The sequence below is a fragment of the Lissotriton helveticus genome, chromosome 11, assembly GCF_964261635.1.
Source record: "Lissotriton helveticus chromosome 11, aLisHel1.1, whole genome shotgun sequence".
NCBI classification, from domain to species: Eukaryota; Metazoa; Chordata; class Amphibia; order Caudata; family Salamandridae; genus Lissotriton; species Lissotriton helveticus.
In genome coordinates, this window is record NC_136072.1 from 1,066,468,533 (window position 1) to 1,066,490,290 (window position 21,758).

General features: G+C 49.6%; 1 protein-coding gene across 1 annotated transcript in view; it reads right to left on the reverse strand.

Annotated features, from left to right (window-relative positions):
- Positions 1-20,993, reverse strand: part of LOC144791488 (uncharacterized) — a 62,154-nt gene extending 41,161 nt beyond the window's left edge. The window contains exon 1 of the mRNA XM_078666183.1: positions 20,845-20,993. Within this exon, the coding sequence (XP_078522309.1) occupies positions 20,845-20,982 (138 nt within the window). The 5' untranslated portion in view covers positions 20,983-20,993. The remainder of the gene's footprint in view (positions 1-20,844) is intronic.
- Between the last annotated feature and the right edge of the window lie 765 nt (positions 20,994-21,758).

Here is a 21,758-nt window from a genome sequence, read left to right on the forward strand (position 1 = left end):
CAGTTTTTATAAGATCTGACTAAGTACGGGAAGAATGTTCTGGAGCCTGTCTGACTAGACAGTTCTTGTATCAAAGTAATGGCTCCAGTGAGGTCAGCCAAGGAGTGTTGTAGACAGCCACGGCCGGCAGTGGGAGTACCTGCAGGGCGGGGGAGGGGGATGGGCAGGTTGGGGGGTAGTGATGTATGGATTACGGAGTTTTACAGGTAAGTAAATATTTAAATAAATAAAACGAATTTCGTTGCGCACACTGCATCGCATTTAGGGATGCAGTGCACTCAATGAAATTTGTTTTATTTATTTAAATGTTTACTTACCTGGGAAGCTCCGTAATCCATACATTACTACCCCCCACCCTGCCCCTCTCCTTCTCCACGTCACCGTCCTGCAGGTACTCCCACGGCTGGCCGCGGCTGGTTGTAGAGCATGGAGAGGACAGTGGGGGTCCATTAGGAACTGTAGAGTGGTCCCTGATGGGGCTCATACACCCATGTATGGCATCACGTTTGGCTGCCATGAGGTTGAAACCCACCCTCACCTGTTCAGCCAGCCCCCTCTGGCAGTCTGACACACGGTGTTGGAATGCCATGTGTTGTTCGTGTGGGTCCTGGGAGCCTGCCTTGGTGGTGGATGCCTCCTGGTGTGTGGGCTATGCAGGGGGTGGGGTCACCTTGATGCAGCTTGGCTGCCCTGCTCCTGGAGGTGGGGTGCGGTGGCTGTCCACGAGCCGTTGGAGGGTGTCGGAGCTGATGGTCAGGGGTCCTCTTCATCATCACATAGGAGATGTCTAATCTGCTCTTCAGGAGGTGTTGATTGTCCCTCTGCAATGTATAGGGGAGGTGCAGGTTAACAGTGCGTTCCATGTATGTTGACCCATTGTACATGTTTACATACAGACTGCATGTCAATGTACATTGTGCCTGTTTTAGAAGAGCTGGCTCCTTGTTATACACTGTGTTTCACCCTTGCTACCCGCCTACACTTGTTTTATTGTATTACCATCCTAGTTTTGCACTGTATTTTCTTTCCCTCCCTTCCTCTTATGATATTGTTATAGATATTGCTTTTGTCCTTCCTCCCATCATATTGTAAAGTGCTCTGTTATCCCTCGGGATCTTGTTCGGCCTACAAAAAACTTTATAAATAAAATAAAATAAATACATGATAGATGTGAGGTTGTACTCGAACATTATCATATCACATATTCCTGCTATCCCAGATGTGATTGGCCAGTTTCTATGCAAAAGGGGCACCAGTTCTGCCCTCTGTTCTGTAGTGAAAGTGTTGGACTTTGTACCACATCGTCGTCAATGTTGATGTGCTGTGATTGCTATGTGTGTGTGCTGTATTGTGGGAGAGTCGCCCCTGCAGCTCTGATTTAGCAGCCCCGTATCCCTTTGAGGCAGTGTGCCTTTGACCTGTGTGCTTTTACTGTGCTGAGATGTTGGCGACTTGGGTCATTTGTGCTCTTTGACGGTTTTTGTACTCTTGTGCAATGTTTGTCTGCAGATGTGTTGTTGATGTCAGAGGTTGTATGTGCACGTGGATGGGTCTGTGTGTGACCTGCTCCTTTTAGGATGTGATCCACACTGGGCCACCTCGGTGTTGTGTCGTGCACCATGTCATGTATTTTGACTGCAGCCTTGCTATTGGTCCTGCAGTGTCACTTGCATTGTCAGTGTGGCTCACAGAGCCCCTGCTTTGCTAGATTCAGCACATGTACATGGGTAGGTTATGAGATTGGTGGTAGGGAGGGGGCCCCCTTTGTGCACATAGTGGACGGGGGCCTACTTGGTGTTCCTATGTGTGCTGCAATGTGCCAAGGGTATCAGGGACATTTTCCACAATCATTGTGGGTGTGCAGTCTGCTACACATAATTGTGCATGTGTGCCATTGTGCCCATCTCCCCCCGTCCCCCCAGTTCCTGGTGCTGTTGGGTCAGGTCATATCGAGCTGTGTCCGGACCCCCAACTCCTGCCATCATCTCCACACTGATGAATGTGGCCACCGTTTCCTTCAGCTCATCCAGCTCTTCCTGTGGCGCAGGACTCCGACCTCCAGTCGCAGTTGCTGCCTTCCGGTTCGGGCGAGTATCTGCTTTGTTTGGCTATTCACTTCATGCGAGCTCCTATTGACCTCCTCCATTGACCTCCTCGACACTCCGACTGCATTCACGTTGTTCACGATGGACTGCCATATTTCCGTTTGGGTTGCCAATGACACCGTGGAGGTGACGAACAGTTGTTGGTAGTGTTCTATCACCTTCATAACTATGATCCGTTTTTCCTGCGGACTGAACCCTGTCTTCCTCTTCTCCTTGCCCTTCCACGGCCACGGGGTTCCTGGCTGATCCTCAGTGGGGCTTGTGGGGTTCGAGTTGTCCTCTGCACTCGGTCTGGGTGCATCCATGGTGCTATGCAGTTTCTTTTGGTTTGGGTGTGTTTTTTTGTTGCGTTTATAGTGCATTTTCCGCATGACGCATGGAAATTGCAGGCCTGTCGCTGGTTATCGCTGATTTTTGTATCGTGATTTGGGGCATCGCAACTTATTTCACGTTAGTGTTTCACATTTTTTCTGGGCACACGTTGGTTTTCACGCAGTCATTTGGCGCATTATCGTGAGACTATCACAAGTTACCTCTGTGTTGTGAATAGGACATTAGTATAGAAAAACAAGGGTACACCAAAACGTGAACCTGGGGTTAGCATATGTTTTAAGAGGACAGTGGTTCAGGGTTGGCCTCAAGAGTCGGGTACTGAAAGTAGAGAGCCCGTATGGGGACAATGGGGCTTGATTTAGGCTAGACAATTAATCATAATGGGGACACAGAACTAGGGAAGCATATGTAGTGTAAAGTAAACTTTATTTTACACACACGTTTGATTTTGTGTACTTAGGATAATAGTCAGGTGCTCACATAAAGTGAAGAGTGCGTGATGTGACAAACTGATAGTGAACTAAAAACATAACATCACATTGACAACACAATTGGAACTCCACATGAGTATATATAGTGAAAGTGTCAACGGCGTTTCGATCTTTTAGGGATTTAAGATCATCTTCAGGACATATAGTGAGCAGTCTGAAACTAAATAGAAACAAGGCATAGTTACCGTATGCATCCTACTTTATGGCTAGTTGCAGTGAGATGGAGCACCATAAACCCTTCTGTACCCAGCTAAGCTAAAAGTTACATACAACAGCCACCCACACACTTCTTCACTGATGTCAAATTGACTCTAAAGTTTGCCAAGCACATCGGCGGTAAGAAACACATTCCTGAATCCTCTAAGCATGGCCCTGCAGGAGCTGGACTCAGTGACAATGACTGGCTTTTCAATATGAACAATCCGCGGAACTAGGATCTGAGATTAATGGAACACCTGCTGCGGTGATATGGATCCGCAACGGCACAGCCGAGAACAGACTCTGTATATGAACATCAGGCTGCCTCCTTCTGGTTTAATTGTTTGACTGATGGTAGCCTTTACTCCTTTGATATCTCTGACATCTCGGCCACACCGCCACTAGGCTGGGAAGTTCACTGGCGCTCTCAAGCCACCTGGGAGAGCTCCCATTCCACTCCTTCTATTTTTGGGGTTTGTTATGATTGCGAGAGGGAGGGTGGGTTCAAGTACACAACCTAATTAGAGGTTGGTGTGGGAGGGGGGATGAGCTGGGATTGTTGGGTCAGTTCTTTTGTGGAGGGCAGATAGGGAACACTGAGCTATGACACCTGCTGGGATATACATGTACATAGAAACTTCATTGGGCTCACTGCACATACAATTCATAACCCAATTATACTCCAACCACGACATTAGTGTGCAACAGACGACCAAGCGGCCAAGCCAGGCCACATTCACACATATTACACACCACTGAATTAAATGACGACGTACACTTTCCTTACTTGGAACATACGTGGCCTAAACAACCACAAGAAAGCACGTCTCATTCAGGCATATTTACTTTGACACAACATTGACGTTTGCTTCCTCCAAGAGATGCACCTTAACAGTACTTCATCCACTAAACTACACCATAAACGCTGATGCGACGTCTATCTCTCGGCATACTCTAACTACACCAGGTGCGTTGCCATATTAATCCGCCGAGGGCTAGGCTGGACCACATCCCACATCCCACTCACAGATAGATCCCAATGGGAGATTTGTTGTGCTGGGAGGCCCACTGAGGACTACCAAGATAACGATGATAGCGATATATGGCCCATACACGGACGAGCCAGAGTTTTCTAGCACCCTTTGGGTTAAGATCGCACCACTTGGTTATGACACCATCATTTAAAGCGGAGATTTTAATGCTATACTTGACGAAATCCTGGACACTCGGGGCTCACAAGGCGGGGTCGACCCTGAGTTCAATTGTACAAGAAAACACATATGTAGACATTTGGCAACAGTGGCATTTGGATGAGAGGGAGAGCAACTGTTTTTCGGCTCAACATAACGCTTGGTCCAGGCTTGACTTCTGGCTGGTATCTAAAGACATAGCGACATGACATTAGACATTTACCGCATACGTTGTCCAACTATGCCCCCAGTTCAATCCGTCTGATGATCCCAACGTCTCCTCTTCTGGAATTTATCCGGCGACTCCCACCTCATGCCCCTTTAAATGCAGCCTTCAAGGAGGAAATCCGCAGGGACATAGTAGAGTACTTCCCATTAAATGAAGGATCAGTACCCTCCCCCTCTACTCTCTGGGAAGCCTTCAAGGTGGTAATAAGTGAGTCATGTATTGCTAGACAGGCCGGTGTACTGAAGGCCATTAGACACTCTCTGAGGGAGCAGGAAACCTCTATCTGAGACACTGAATTACAATATTACAGCACCAATGAACAGGCACACTTGGCACCCCTCAGGGAGAAAATCTGTGAATTCGAGGACATAGCTCGGCGAGAATCACACTTCCTATGGAAATATGCCATCACTAGAAGATACGTGGGAGGCGTTGCCCTGCCAAAACTGTAGCTGCCATCCTCAGGCCACCGCGTAATGCATCCTATATTACAGATCTATTAGATAAGGACTCTAATCTGGTGAGGGGCCCACAGGAGATATTAAACACCTAACAAATTTCTATTCCACACTATATACCTCCACCTTCCCAAACATACCCGAGAAACTAACCACTTATTTAAATTATCGAGTTACCTGTGGCTAGGCAGGGTGCATTGGCATACCTCAATGAACCCTTCACCATGGAAGATATTCTTCAGGTCATAAACAGCCTACTGAGCAACAAGGCCCCAGGGCTGGATGGACTCACAGCCTCCTTCTATAAATGCTATGCACCAAATTTAGCGCCATACCTTTTGCAGTCGATCAGGATTCAACGAAGACCGGGGTCCTCTCCCCAACTATGAGTGAAGCAGTAATACTAGCACTAACCCGGAAAGACCCAGAACCTCCGGCATTCATACTGCCCACTATTGCTCTTAAATATAGACAACAAAATGTACGCAAAACAACTCGTGAACTGACTGCAGCCACTCCTAACCCTCATCGCTAGACCTGACCAATTAGGCTTCATACCTTAACTGGTCGATCAACAGCACACAACCTGTGCAAATGATTTACTGTTTTACACCTCTTGACCCCCCATGTGCCTGCTCTAGCAGCCCTCTTAGATGCAACAAAGGCATTTGACTCTTTAAAATGGTCATACCTCTTCACCATTCTGTCTAGACTGGGGTTTAGCCCACTATATATACAACAAATCTCACTCTTGTACTCCGAACCCACAGCCCAGCTACGTGTAAATAGCTTGCCTTAGACTCCCTTCCACATTACCCGTGGCATACGACAGGGGTGCCCCCTATTACCCCTCCTCTTCACTATTGCGATGGAGCCGCTGACGGCATGTCTTAGACAACATCACGTGGCCAGAGGACTGAGATTCACTTCTAGAGGGCTGATTATTTCATTATATGCCGATGACATCACACTCTATATACATGACCCAAGAGAGAACTTAAACCCCGTAATACGCGAAATAACCAAATTTAGGGGTTTATCTAGCATCCAGATCAACTAGTTCAAATCAACGCTATTTTCCCTAACCAACCACACACACCCCTTTGTGCTGGAATATCCCTTAACGTGGGCCCAGTCAAATACCTGGGGATTTGGGTAAGTGGCGACATACAAGAACTTTGGAATATGAACTACGGACGCACTGTAGCTTGGCTCGAAAGGAAGGTGGCTACCTAGTCTAAACTCCCACTATCACATGCGGGCGGGATAGCAGTGGCAAAAGGGATCTCTCTCCCTAAATTACTATACCTTTTCGTAATCTCCCCCTTTCGCTCAGCCAGGCTCTGTTCAGAAAACTGCGCTCACTAATGGTGTCTCTCGTCTGGGCTGGCAAACAAGCCTGCATCTCCTGGGAGCTTCTCACGCTCCCACTCCAGCAAGGCGGGATGGGCGTGCCAGATATTCCTTTATACGCCTACTGTACACAGGCTCAGTTCCTCCATCACTGGCTATATCCGACCCCTTTCTAAACTCACATTGCAGTTGAAAAAGATAGAGCCGATCCTACCCCCTTGAGGTGGTAGTATACCATGCACACAAGCCCCCCAGGAATGACACTAACACAGTTGAAACATTGCGGTGGGCATGGAAGGGTTGCATAAAAGAGCTGGTACCAGGATACCATATGCCCCATCAATTCCCCTGGCCAATAATCCATAATTACCTCCATTACTAGACAATGCCAACACAACTAAAGCACGGCAACTGGACCTCAACACTTTTGCAGACTTATACCCTGGGTACACATTCCTAGCCTCGCCACTGCCTGTAGGGGAAGCTTCGCCAGCTTTCCCAACCTGGTACTTTACTATCTGATCTGTGCAGCATTCCGCCAGATGCACAGCACATTTCTGAACCCTCCTCCCACCCTTCCGGCCCTTGAACATATGCTGACCGACCCACCCCCACGCAGACTTATCACACGCCTCTAAAACACTATGCAACGCACCACCCAGGTGGCTTAGTCGAAGGCACTCGAGGGATGGCACTCAGAGCTACACCCGCCTATAACAGATGAGCAATGGTGATTTTGCTGCAGCCAACTGGAACTTCTATCTCCTAATTACAAACTAAGGCTTATTCACTTTAAATTCCTTCATTGATTCTACAGAAACTCCCCGCAGCTCTGCCGGATGGGTCTTAGACCAGGTACCAACTGCTGGAGATGCCACTCCCCACAAGCCTCATTCCTACATTTGGCATGGAACTGCCCTCCTGTAGCACAGATTTGGGGGACATTTTCAATGCAATCCAAGAAATGCTGGAAATAACGCTGGAACCTACATCCTTGTTAGGCCTGTTGGGATATACTAAAGATGGCCCGATTGCAACTGGCTGTCTCCTAGCCAAGTTGCTCCTACTAAGTAAACACAGAGTTGCCATACACTGGGGGAAACAGAACGCTCCCACATTTGACACTTGGATACATGACATTACCTAATGCCACGAACAACTGTCCATGTAATGGGACCTGATGCCAGTTGCAACTAAACCCAAAGATATTTGAATGCGCACTGGCAACTCGGACCGCTCAACTCCACCCACATCACCATGACATCAATAGGCCCGTGCACATATCACACGCGGACCAATGTCTGATTCCACACACATAACCAGGTCGTCCCTGTTCACATACAATCTGTCAATGCACTTACAATTTCATTCTGCACCATGCTTTGCGCATTTAACGATAGGTTATGAATATCTCATGTACATCCTCCCACAGCTGTGTAGACCTGCTGACTTAAAATTCGATTTGAATAACCTATCTAGCTCACATGTCTTTCACTCCTGTTTATTGATTTATGCTGGTAACGATAGTATACATTGTTTGCCATAATCCTACAAATGTACTATGTGTATGTAATAACCCTTAAATGCCAATCAAAAGAAGTAAAAAAAAAAAAAAAGAAAATAGGCCAATGTCAACAATGTATGTGAATATCATTTAGGATAGACAGCATAGTGAAGCAGGGACGGTTCCTGAACTAAGGCAGAGGAGCGTGGCCCCACTGCTCTCAGAGCAGTGTAAAAGTGAAGAATAAAATGATAATTACAAGGTTATTATCATTTTACTTTTCATTGCTGCGGGGCTAATGGCTCAAGGAGGAGCAGTGGACTGTGCACACTAAGTGCGCACAACTGCTTGGCCGACTGTCTCGGGCCGGCCAAACAATCATGCACACTTTACATGTTACCCACCCAGGCTGTAATGCAGCCTGGGTGGGGAACATGCACAGGCTCCTTGTCCCAGTCTGAGCGCCGAACCATGGTGCTCAGACCAATCACAACGCTGCATTGCAATGTTGTGATTAGCTCAGGGGAGCCTGTGTGCTTCCGACTCTTCAGCAAAACAAAGGAGGTGAGCAGTGAGTCTGAGGGGGCCGCGGCACAAGGAGGTAAGTGTTTTTTAGGTCTCGTCCTTTTCCATTGCGAAGCAATGGGAAATGGGGGAGAATTCATGTGCTCCATCGGATAGTCAAACCACCACTTTTTTCCGTGGCGTTTTCTTCGAGTGCACGTACAGGCACGCGCATTTGGCCCATACACTTTCATGGCCATCTGTTCCTGTTCCTAATGGCCCTCCCCCAGCACAGAGCGCGCATCGCGGCCGCACAGCACATCAAAGGGCTTCGCCCAGCGTGTGCTCTGCGGCTTCTCGGCTTCTCCTCCCCTAACTTCCTTGCATTTCTCCTCCCCCTCCCCAGCCAGCTTCCCCCAGGCCAGAAAAGTACATTGTCATCACACTGTTTGTTTCATTCAGTTCGTTACCTCCTTTATGCTGTCTATACATAAAACAAACGTATTTGCTATTTTTTACCAGTCTTGGTAAAGCCAACAGGTCCAGCATAAAAGCATTTGTGAATGCAGCTAAATGATTTGCCTACATGGGCTACCAGCTGCGATACAACGGAAGCACAGTGAATCACACATGCTTTCATCCATCCCCAGAGCACTCTGATCTTTAATTGGCAATCGGTAGCAACATGTAAAACCTGTAAAGATTTACAGAATACTATGATTGGACATTAGGGCTGAGAACATACCCTATTTATTAATTGCACGGCACTTTTAATTAAATTACGAGTTATCCTCTAATCAAACGTGGCCACAGGAGTTCTCTTTTAATGCTTTTCTCACTAAACAGTTACCTTTCTGTCTCTCGCGCCTTTTTCTGTTCGTCTTTCTTGCTCAAAGTTAGTCTTCTTGGCTTAATTGCTTTAAATTGACGCCCCCTTTATGATTCTCATTTTCGCTGTCGCTCTGTTAGTCAACATTATGCGTCCCTTGATCTCTCTTCTCTTTTTTTGCTCTCCTCTTCCTTGCTCCATTTTACTTCCTCGTTCGCTTTTCCCCTCTTCCCTGAATCCCTCATCTCCTTTTCTATCCCTCTCTTCCTGGGCACCCCTGGTAGAAAACTGACTTTTGTTCTAATTCATTGCCCGTGGTCAGGCCCGTGTAATATATCCTGTTCTCAGACAGACCTGGACTTCTTTTTCCCGCTGCCTCCTACCTTCGCCTCTGACTGTGAGACTGCATCCCAGACGTTTGCATTCGTCTTAAAATGTTCAATGTGCTTCTTTATTTAAATAAACTTTATTAATCTGTTGATATGCACGTTCCTAAGCAGTCACTGTCACCCTCGAATTTTTAAACAGCTCGTGCTACCACGTAATTCATAAAAGAAGGAACATCGATAAATTCATTCAAAACTGACCCAGAACATAGCGTTCAGCTATACCCAGCCTTAACCAACGCAAACATTCTGCCGTCAGCACAATCACTACATCAGCAGGACACACAATGACAGTCAGAGGAGCCGGAATAGCTAACGTCATTTGCATGGTGTCGCAAATTCATCATTCCTTCAATCAACTCACCGGACCCCCCCCCCCACACAAGCACTCCCTCCCCGCACCTCTTGTGTCCCCACAGGGAGGAGCAGTGCAAGCTTCCCTCACACACAGAGCAGGTACAGCACAGGCAGCTACAGTGCAATCTTCCCTCACACACGGAGCAGGTACAGCACAGGCAGCAACAGTGCAAGCTTCCCTCACACACAGAGCAGGTACAGCACAGGCAGCAACAGTGCAAGCTTCCCTCACACACAGAGCAGGTACAGCACAGGCAGCAACAGTGCAAGCTTCCCTCACACACGGAGCAGGTACAGCACAGGCAGCAACAGTGCAAGCTTCCCTCACACACAGAGCAGGTACAGCACAGGCAGCAACAGTGCAAGCTTCCCTCACACACAGAGCAGGTACAGCACAGGCGGCAGCAGTGCAAGCTTCCCTTACACACAGAGCAGGTACAGCACCGACAGCAGCAGTGCAAGCTTCCCTCACACACGGAGCAGGTACAGCACAGGCAGCAACAGTGCAAGCTTCCCTCACACACGGAGCAGGTACAGCACAGGCAGCAACAGTGCAAGCTTCCCTCACACACAGATCAGGTACAGCACAGGCGGCAGCAGTGCAAGCTTCCCTTACACATGGAACAGGTACAGCACCGACAGCAGCAGTGCAAGCTTCCCTCACACACGGAGCAGGTACAGCACAGGCAGCAGCAGTGCAAGCTTCCCTCACACACGGAGCAGGTACAGCACAGGCAGCAACAGTGCAAGCTTCCCTTACACACAGAGCAGGTACAGCACAGGCAGCAACAGTGCAAGCTTCCATCACACACGGAGCAGGTACAGCACAGGCAACAGCAATGCAAGCTTCCCTCAAACACGGAGCAGGTACAGCACAGACAACAGCAGTGCAAGCTTCCCTTACACATGGAACAGGTACAGCACCGACAGCAGCAGTGCAAGCTTCCCTCACACACGGAGCAGGTACAGCACAGGCAGCAGCAGTGCAAGCTTCCCTCACACACAGAGCAGGTACAGCACCGACAGCAGCAGTGCAAGCTTCCCTCACACACGGAGCAGGTACAGCACAGGCAGCAGCAGTGCAAGCTTCCCTCACACACGGAGCAGGTACAGCACAGGCAGCAGCAGTGCAAGCTTCCCTCACACACAGAGCAGGTACAGCACAGGCAGCAGCAGTGCAAGCTTCCCTCACACACAGAGCAGGTACAGCACAGGCAGCAGCAGTGCAAGCTTCCCTCACACACGGAGCAGGTACAGCACAGGGAGGAGCAGTGCAAGCTTCCCTCACACACGGAACAGGTAGAGCACAGGCAGCAGCAGTGCAAGCTTCCCTCACACACGGAGCAGGTAGAGCACAGGGAGAAGCAGAGCAAGCTTTCCTCACACACGGAGCAGGTACAGCACAGGCAGCAGCAGTGCAAGCTTCCCTCACACAGAGGGCAGGTACAGCACAGGCAGCAGCAGTGCAAGCTTCCCTCACACATGGAACAGGTACAGCACCGACAGCAGCAGTGCAAGCTTCCCTCACACACGGAGCAGGTACAGCACAGACAGCAGCAGTGCAAGCTTCCCTTACACATGGAGCAGGTACAGCACAGGCAGCAGCAGTGCAAGCTTCCCTCACACACGGAGCAGGTACAGCACAGGCAGCAGCAGTGCAAGCTTCCCTCACACACAGAAAAGGTACAGCACAGGCAGTAGCAGTGCAAACTTCCCTCACACACAGAACAGGTACAGCACCAGCAGCAGCAGTGCAAGCTTCCCTCACACACAGAGCAGGTACAGCACAGGCGGCAGCAGTGCAAGCTTCCCTCACACACGGAACAGGTACAGAACAGGCGGCAGCAGTGCAAGCTTCCTCACACACAGAGCAGGGACAGCAGCAGTGCAAGCTTCCCTCACACACAGAGTAGGTACAGCACAGGCGGCAGCAGTGCAAGCTTCCCTCACACACAGAGCAGGTACAGCACAGAAAGAAGGGGAAGGGGTTAAGTCAACAAGGACTACAGGTAGAAAGGGCGTGTTTTATGCACCGCTTGCAGGTTGTCAAAGCACATAAATTGAAGGCATTGTCATTTAGAATGCCAGTAGCTCTCAAAATCTCGCAAATACGAGACCTATTGCATTGCAAATGCTTGTTTTAAATATTTTGTTTCCCCCCCCGCTCCCTGCCAGTTGCCACTGTTGTGACTTGTACATTATATGAGAACCAAATGCACTGGCATGCCCATATATAGACAAAGGATGTTCATAAGTAAAACACAATTATGCATTCCATAGTGTACACATCTAAATGCATCCCTTTGTGTGACTCAGGCTCTCGCTGTAAACTTTATTGTACTCATGCATTCAATGGGTACTTGGAGCGTATGGTGCCATGGATTCTTTAAACAAATATATTGTGAAGGGATGCCAGAGAAAAAGCTTTTGGAACCCAAGTAGAATATTTCTGGATAGTGTGTGATGAATTGTTGGTAGTGAAGGGTTGTTATATAGAGGGGAGAGATTTGTACCACCAGGAAGTTTAGGAGTCAAGCTTGTGAATTTGCATTAATACTGATCATGTTGGATAGTCTTGTATATGTATTGTTCTTATGTTTTATTCTCTATTGTTGATAAAGAAAGGGATGTGTTGTGTTCCCTACTTCAGCTGCCCACTCCTTGCGAGTGGAGTGTTATGTGGTCGCTTAGTTCTGGGGTGAAATGTTAGGTAGTGAGCAACTGGTGGTGGCTGAGGAGTGGAGAGGACCGGTTTGGTGTTGTTCCATTATACTATTAAACCCACTTTCAACTCAACCTGAGTCTGTGGTGAGTTCGCCCTGAGTTGAACATAGCACTCTGGGGACAAGAAACTGCTGAAGATGGAGGTCAAAGAGGAGCAGAGTGTGTGAGAGGACACAACAGACTACTGCAGATGAAGGGAAAGAAGGAACAGAGAAGATGAGGGGGACAAGAAACTGCTGAAGACGGAGTATAATAGGGAACAGAAAGGTATGGGGACGAGAAATTGCTGAAGATGGAGGGAAAGAGGGAACAGAGTGTGAGGGGACACAACCGACTCCCACAGATGGAGGGAAAGAGGAATGAATGAATGAAAGTATTTGTAAAGCGCGCGATGGCCAAACGGCTTCCTGGCGCTGGGAGCTCTAAAGAACCGGGCAGAACGGGCCAGGAGGTTTAGCGGGGGTAGGCCTGGACAAAAAGGAAAGTTTTGAGCGCTTTACGAAAATGAGAAAAAATAGGAATCGAACGCATAGAAAGAGGGAGGGAGTTCCAGAACCGGGGGGCAAGAACAGAGAAGCGGGTTCCACCAGTGCGGGATTTGCGGAAACGGGGAACAGTGAGAAGGGCAGAAGATGATGAACGGAGAGTGCGGGCAGGGGTGTGAAAGGAAATCAGAGAATTGATGAAAGCCGGTCCAGAGTGATCAAGGGCCCGAAAAACAAGGCACCCCAGTTTGAACAGGGATCTCTGCAAGATGGGCAACCAGTGAAGGGATTTAAGGACGGGAGTGATATGATGGGATTTAGGCAAGTGAAAGATAAGACGGGCAGCCTGGTTCTGGATAGCTTGTAGGCGGCGGGTTTCATAAGCAGGAATGCCGGCGAACAAGCTATTGCCATAATCAAGGCGGGAGGTAATGAGAGCAGAAATAATAATTTTAAGGGAGTCAAAAGAAAGGAAACGAGAGATTTTCCGGATCATCCGGAGGGAAAGAAAACAGGAGGACACCACGGCACTGACCTGGCCATGCATGGACAGGTCCTGTCTGACCTTGATGCCCAGAGTTTTAACGGAGGGAACGGGGGTGGGGGAAGGGCCAAGAATGGGAGGCCAGAAAGCAGAAGACCAGGGGCTGGATGAGCCGCCAATCAGAACAAGCTCAGTCTTATCTGGATTGAGCTTGAGGTGGTTGGCGCTCATCCACCCAGAGATAAAAGTCATAGTGGAGTGAAAAAAGGATAAAGCGTGAGGAGAGGAGGAGAGGTCAAAGACGAGCTGGAGGTCGTCAGCGTAGTTATACACAGAGACCCCCAGCTCAAGGAGGGAAGAGATAAGAGGGTGAATGTAAAGATTGAAGAGAAGAGGAGAAAGGGAGGAACCTTGGGGGACCCCACAGGACACCGGGAGGGGGGGAGCAGAAAAGCCGGGAAGGTGAACAGCTTGAGAACGACCTGTCAGATAAGAGGTGATCCAGGAAAGGACAGTGCCTCGTATGCCCGCTGCGCTGACACGGTCCAAAAGGATATTATGGTCGACCGTGTCAAACGCAGCGGACAAATCGAGGAGGATCAACGCTTGGGGAGAATTGACGTCGGCCTTGGCTTTGAGCTCGTCAAGGACGGCTAACACCACGGTTTCGGTCGAATGACCTGAGCGGAAGCCAGCTTGGTGGGATGCCAAAAGCTGGTTCCGTTCAACATAAGCAGAAAGACAAGAAGTAACATAAGATTCAAGAATTTTAGCAAGATAGGGAAGAAGAGAAATAGGTCGGAAATTAGAGGGAAGAGAAAAATCAAGGCCAGGTTTTTTAAGAATAGGAGAAACAATAGCAGATTTAAATGAAGAAGGGACCAATCCGGTGGAAAGAGAAGCATTAAGAAGAGAGAGAGGGGTATCAGGGCAAAAGGAGAAAAGGGTTTTGAGAATGCGGGCAGGGGCACAGTCAGTGGGGGAGCCAGACTTGATTTTAGTGAGCAGGGCTAGAAAAGCGTCCAAAGTGAGGGGCGGAAAAGAAGAAAAGGAAGATTTAAGCGCAGAGGGGGCAGAGCAAAGAGGAGTAAAAGGAGTGACCAGGATATTAGATTTAATATTAACAATCTTCTCAATAAAGAAGTTGTTAAGGGAAGAGCAAAGGGCCTGAGAGGGAGTAAAGTGAGGGCAAACACGATCGGAGGTGGCCAAGTTCTTGACCAAAGAGAAGATTTCTTTGGATTTGTTAGCCGAGAGCGCCACTTGTTCGGAAAAGAATTTGGTCTTGGTGATCAGAATGGCCTTCTTGTACTCCCTGAGAAGTAGTTTGTATTTGGCCTTGTGGTCAGGGCAGTAGTCACGACGCCAAAGGCGCTCTGAGCGTCTAAGCTCCAATTTGAGAGTCTTGAGCTCCGGGCTAAACCAACGGTGAGCCTCATGAGGGCGAATAGACTTAACTAACTTAAGGGGGGCTACTAGATCGCATGCGGAGGAAAGCCAATTACCAACTGCAGCAGCCTGAGAGTCAAGGGAGGTGTCGGTGAGGTCTGGGGAAGAAGAAGCAAGGGAGTGAGAGAGAGAGGCCAGGTCAACATGATTCCAACTACGGGTGTAGACATTCTTGGGACGAAAGGACTTGTGAGGGGGACCGGTGTTAATAGAAAAGGAGATAAGAGAGTGATCAGACCATGTGCATGGGAGGACGCTGGGAGAGGAAACTATGTCCTGGGATGACCAAACTTGGTCCAAGATGTGTCCAAGGTTGTGGGTGGGGACCAAGACATGGGACTTCAGGTTGAGGCAGAGGAGAGTAGCCGTGAAGTCCTTAGATGCTGGGTCCTCCCTGGGGTCGCCAGGCCAGTAGTTAAAATCCCCCAGTAGGAGAACAGAGGAGTTATTCACCACCAGCGTGGCGAGGAGTTCCTGCAGGGAGGCCACAAATACGGGCATGTTCAAAGGAGGACGATAGACAAGGACAACAGTGAGAGGTGCAGGCAGATTGGAGGAGCGGGCGACTAGAAAGTCCACTCCAGCGATGGTTGCTTGGGGAAGAAGCTGAAATTGCATAGTGGAACGGACAATCATGGCAACACCCCCCCCCCCGATTTTGTCTGCAGGGCGATCGGCCCGGAGGACATAATAAGAATGGGGAAGGATGGCAAGGATGTCGGGAAGGGAAGCCTCCGAAAACCATGTTTCCGTAAGGAACAGGAAATCTGGAGAGTCTGTGGTAAGAAGGTTAAACAGGTCAAGTTGGTGTTTGCCTGCCGAACGAGTATTGAGGAGATAGGCAGAGGCAGTGTGAGGGGGAGATGAGGGACCAATAGGGAAGGAGTCGATGTCCGACGTAGGCAAGGGAGTGATTGAATGTGGCAGCATAACACGGTCTGAATAAGGGGCATAAATATCTAATGCAACAAGATGCTGCATGAGAGTATGAGGAAGAGGCACCTCAGTGTGACAGGCAAGGAGTTGTGCAGGCGTATATGACAACAGAGGGGCAAGGGGTGTGGCCCCTGGTCCCGGCCCGTCGCGGACGGGCGCAGACGGGCTTAACTCTGGCGCGACTCCGGCACGAAGCCGGCGCGCCCGCTGCGCTCGTCCGCTGTGCTCGTCCGCTGCGCTGATGCATGTGGGCGTTAAGTAGGCGGATGCGAGGGGGTGGGCGGGGTCAACAGGACGGGTTGGGAGGTGGGTTAAAATGCAAAGGCAGCCGCTCGTAATCAGCGGGATGAGGGACAGGGGACTGCTTGCCTTCAGCAGTAGATCAGGAAATGAGGTGAGCAATTAAAAGAATGCGCTCGCAGCCTCGCGCTAGCCCTCTGCCACCGGGCTTGTTCACAACGCTGAGGCGAAAGAGAAAGAACGCCTAAGTAGGCGGATGCGAGGGGGTGGGCGGGGTCAACAGGACGGGTTGGGAGGTGGGTTAAAATGCAAAGGCAGCCGCTCGTAATCAGCGGGATGAGGGACAGGGGACTGCTTGCCTTCAGCAGTAGATCAGGAAATGAGGTGAGCAATTAAAAGAATGCGCTCGCAGCCTCGCGCTAGCCCTCTGCCACCGGGCTTGTTCACAACGCTGAGGCGAAAGAGAAAGAACGCCTAAGTAGGCGGATGCGAGGGGGTGGGCGGGGTCAACAGGACGGGTTGGGAGGTGGGTTAAAATGCAAAGGCAGCCGCTCGTAATCAGCGGGATGAGGGACAGGGGACTGCTTGCCTTCAGCAGTAGATCAGGAAATGAGGTGAGCAATTAAAAGAATGCGCTCGCAGCCTCGCGCTAGCCCTCTGCCACCGGGCTTGTTCACAACGCTGAGGCGAAAGAGAAAGAACGCCTAAGTAGGCGGATGCGAGGGGGTGGGCGGGGTCAACAGGACGGGTTGGGAGGTGGGTTAAAATGCAAAGGCAGCCGCTCGTAATCAGCGGGATGAGGGACAGGGGACTGCTTGCCTTCAGCAGTAGATCAGGAAATGAGGTGAGCAATTAAAAGAATGCGCTCGCAGCCTCGCGCTAGCCCTCTGCCACCGGGCTTGTTCACAACGCTGAGGCGAAAGAGAAAGAACGCCTAAGTAGGCGGATGCGAGGGGGTGGGCGGGGTCAACAGGACGGGTTGGGAGGTGGGTTAAAATGCAAAGGCAGCCGCTCGTAATCAGCGGGATGAGGGACAGGGGACTGCTTGCCTTCAGCAGTAGATCAGGAAATGAGGTGAGCAATTAAAAGAATGCGCTCGCAGCCTCGCGCTAGCCCTCTGCCACCGGGCTTGTTCACAACGCTGAGGCGAAAGAGAAAGAACGCCTAAGTAGGCGGATGCGAGGGGGTGGGCGGGGTCAACAGGACGGGTTGGGAGGTGGGTTAAAATGCAAAGGCAGCCGCTCGTAATCAGCGGGATGAGGGACAGGGGACTGCTTGCCTTCAGCAGTAGATCAGGAAATGAGGTGAGCAATTAAAAGAATGCGCTCGCAGCCTCGCGCTAGCCCTCTGCCACCGGGCTTGTTCACAACGCTGAGGCGAAAGAGAAAGAACGCCTAAGTAGGCGGATGCGAGGGGGTGGGCGGGGTCAACAGGACGGGTTGGGAGGTGGGTTAAAATGCAAAGGCAGCCGCTCGTAATCAGCGGGATGAGGGACAGGGGACTGCTTGTCTTCAGCAGTAGATCAGGAAATGAGGTGAGCAATTAAAAGAATGCGCTCGCAGCCTCGCGCTAGCCCTCTGCCACCGGGCTTGTTCACAACGCTGAGGCGAAAGAGAAAGAACGCCTAAGTAGGCGGATGCGAGGGGGTGGGCGGGGTCAACAGGACGGGTTGGGAGGTGGGTTAAAATGCAAAGGCAGCCGCTCGTAATCAGCGGGATGAGGGACAGGGGACTGCTTGCCTTCAGCAGTAGATCAGGAAATGAGGTGAGCAATTAAAAGAATGCGCTCGCAGCCTCGCGCTAGCCCTCTGCCACCGGGCTTGTTCACAACGCTGAGGCGAAAGAGAAAGAACGCCTAAGTAGGCGGATGCGAGGGGGTGGGCGGGGTCAACAGGACGGGTTGGGAGGTGGGTTAAAATGCAAAGGCAGCCGCTCGTAATCAGCGGGATGAGGGACAGGGGACTGCTTGCCTTCAGCAGTAGATCAGGAAATGAGGTGAGCAATTAAAAGAATGCGCTCGCAGCCTCGCGCTAGCCCTCTGCCACCGGGCTTGTTCACAGAGAGAAAGAGAGAAAAACAAAGAGATAGAACGCACAACAAATTACTTCAGATGGGGGAAAGAGGGAACATAGTTGTTGAGGGGGCACAATAAACTGCTACAGATGACAAGAAGTAAGAGAAAGGGCGAGGGGTGCAAGAAACTGCCTCAGATGGAGGGCAAGAGGCAACAGTGTGTCCCCAAGTTGGGGAACCAAAAGCAACCCTGACAAAAATACTCAAACCAGATCCAACCCTTCAGACGTCCATCCATTCTCACTCTCGCCTTCTTCCCTCCTCTATCTCTGATCGCTTCCTGTCCACCTCTGCTCTCCCTCTTTCTCTCTCTCTTGAAGTCTCCCCCGTATCCGCAGCAATTAACATTGGTGAGCTGGGAGAAATGGCTGATGTACCAGGGACGGCAAAAAGGACCCAAGGCCACCGGGGAAATTCCCAGTGGCATACAATGCCTATCCGGCCCTGGCACAGCCTACTGGTGGGCTGAATGTCGACCCAGAACCTGCTCTCAGACTAACTCTAAGCATGATGCCTGCTCTGGAGCTAACCACCATGGACACCGTATCTCATATATTAAAATAATGGCCAGCGGCGGTACGGCAGCTCTAAGACTTACGACCGCAGACACCAGACCTGTGCTGGGCCTAATGGCTGTAGGAATTGTGTGAGCTCTTTGGTTAGAGGCTGCAGGCACAGCAGCTGCTCTCGGTTTAATGACTACAGAAACATGCCTACTTTGCAGTTAATGGCTGCAGATGTGCTACACACTCCAAGGTCAATTATGACAGGCACAAAACCTGTTGAAATCGAATAACAACAGGCACAGTGCCTCATATGGGTCCAGTCACTGTAGACAAAGTAACTGCTGTGTGGCTAATGACTGCAGACATGCTGACTAGTCTGTGGCTAATGACTACACACATCGAGTGTGCTCTTGGAGTACTAACTACTCGCACAGAACGTGCTCTAGGATTACTGACTACACACATGGAGTGTGCTCTTGGAGTACTAACTACACGCACAGAACCTGCTCTAGGATTACTGATTACACACATGGAATGTGCTCTTGGAATTCTGATTATACACACACAGTGCCTGCTCTAGGATGACTGACTACACACATAGTGCCTGCTCTAGAATTCCTGACTACACACACAGTTCCTGCTTTAGGATTACTGACTACACACATGGAGTCTGCTCATGGAGTACTGACTAGGCACACGTCCTGCTTTAGGATTGCTGACTACACACACAGTGCCTGCTCTAGGTTTGCTGTCTACACACACAGTGCCTGCTCTAGGGTTGCTGTCTACACACACAGTGCCTGCTCGAGGGTTGCTGTCTACACACACAGTACCTGCTCTAAGATTACTGATTAGGCACACAGTGCCCTCTCTAGGATTGCTGACTACACACACAGTGCCTGCTCTAATACTACTGACTATACTCAGTGCCTGCTCTAGGATTACTGATTACACACATAGTACCTGCTCTAGGATTATTGACTACACACACAGTACCTGCTCTAGGATTACTGACTACACACACAGTACCTACTCTAGGTTTTCTGACTAGGCACCCAATGCCTGCTCTAGGATTACTGACTACACACAGTGCCTGTTCATGGGCGACTTACTTGTTCTGGGGCTGATGAATGCCTGACTTGGGTGTAATAGCAACAGGTCCACAACCCACTCTGCCTGTAGTGGCCACAGTCATAGTACCTAGAGCAAATTCATACAGGCAATATGCCTGATCTGTAAAGAGCATTATGGGCACAGTGCCTGTTCTGAGGCGTATGGACTATCTGTGCATGTAGTGCGTACAGGTACCTGATCTGGGCCTAAAGAATACAGGATTAGCACGTGCTCTGAGCCGAAATCAATGTGAATGTGCCGTTTTTCCAATTTAACGTCGTTTTGGAAAAGGATATTCCATATGTGTAAAATTCTCTTTCAAATTCCACTCAAAATACAAGAGAGCCTTGGGGAATACAAAAAGATTAAGACAATTTTACGCATTTTATGTTAATACACATTTGACTATGGCAAGCATGACTCCAGTACAAGCTCTTGAGGGTTCCCCAGTGCCCAGCTTTTCAGCATGCTAAAATCCAAAATTGTTATGATGGCATTCCACGTTATTGTGTGTAACAATTGTTTGTTTTTAACGTCATGAATATTTTAAAAAATCAGGTTCCCGGGACAACATGTATATATTAGTCTGAACTCTACTAAAGACACAGGAAATCAAGAGCTCAAACCTAACACAACTAATGTCCAAAAAGGAAAAAAAAAGTATTACTAACCTATTAACAGTTAAATTCTAATCAAGGGTTCTGGAGTAAAGTGATACTGGCAGCAAAGCGTTTTAATGCCTCGACGGGGTAGGAGGCGCTATATAAATATCATTTGCAATTATTATATTTTTTTACTTCATTTTTTTAGAACTGGAAATATATTATCTTTAAAGCACCCCCACGGAGACATTAAATAGCCCATACATTTATATTCGACAAGGAATTAAAGGGCTCACCGCTGTTAGATGCCTTTGCTCTTTCAGAAATTGGTTGGTGACCGACTGGGATGCGGTCATCAGATCCGACATGCAGAGGGTGTAGAAGGGGTCACTCTTGTAGAGGAAGGACAGCGCGACTCCAGTATTGGCGTCCATCTTGGAGGAGAGATTGTTTCCCACTACCACCAGCACCCCAAGTGGAGCGGAGACCAGTGCCTCCAGATCATCCCACCCACGAACAAACACCACAGGGCCTGCCCCTTCTGCTTGGTTGACCAGGCTGTGACTTTTGAACAGATGAGGTATCTTCTCACGGCGAGATGTGCGCGAGACTCCCCCGCGGTTGGTTTGAGCCAGCTGGAGGGCCCAGCACCTCCCTGGGAAGTCTGCTGGGCTTTCACAGTCGAGCTAAACATTTACCCAGTCCTTGGGGGGTCACGCTATCAAAGGAGCAATTGTCTAGGACAATGGTCTGATTGCACACAACTTCCACAATAGTTCCTAAGTGCTCTGGAAAGCGGGAGATTGAGAAGGGGCTGCGCTCGTGACATGGTGTGTAGTCGCACGTGCAGAGTGGGATGTTCGCCCGGAAGTGAGCGAACTTCGCAAACTTGGCAAGTGTCTTTCCATTAGCCCGAGTAAACATTAATCAGGCCTTACACACGGCTTCATCCCCAACGCCAAACGGCTACAGATAACAACGTCACCTGGTTTCTATGGACACGATATGATGCTGTCTGGAAGGGTGCTCCAAGAATGATTAGAAGGCGTGAGAATAATGTTTTTGTAGGTTGACACTTAGAGTTGCTAGAGCAGCAATATCCCTGCACCAGCCAATTCAGAGTGCATTGCTGGCCGCACAGACACACGCATTGCTGCTTTGTGTATTTGTCACTGGACATCCACAAGAATTTTCTTTGTGTGCACAAACA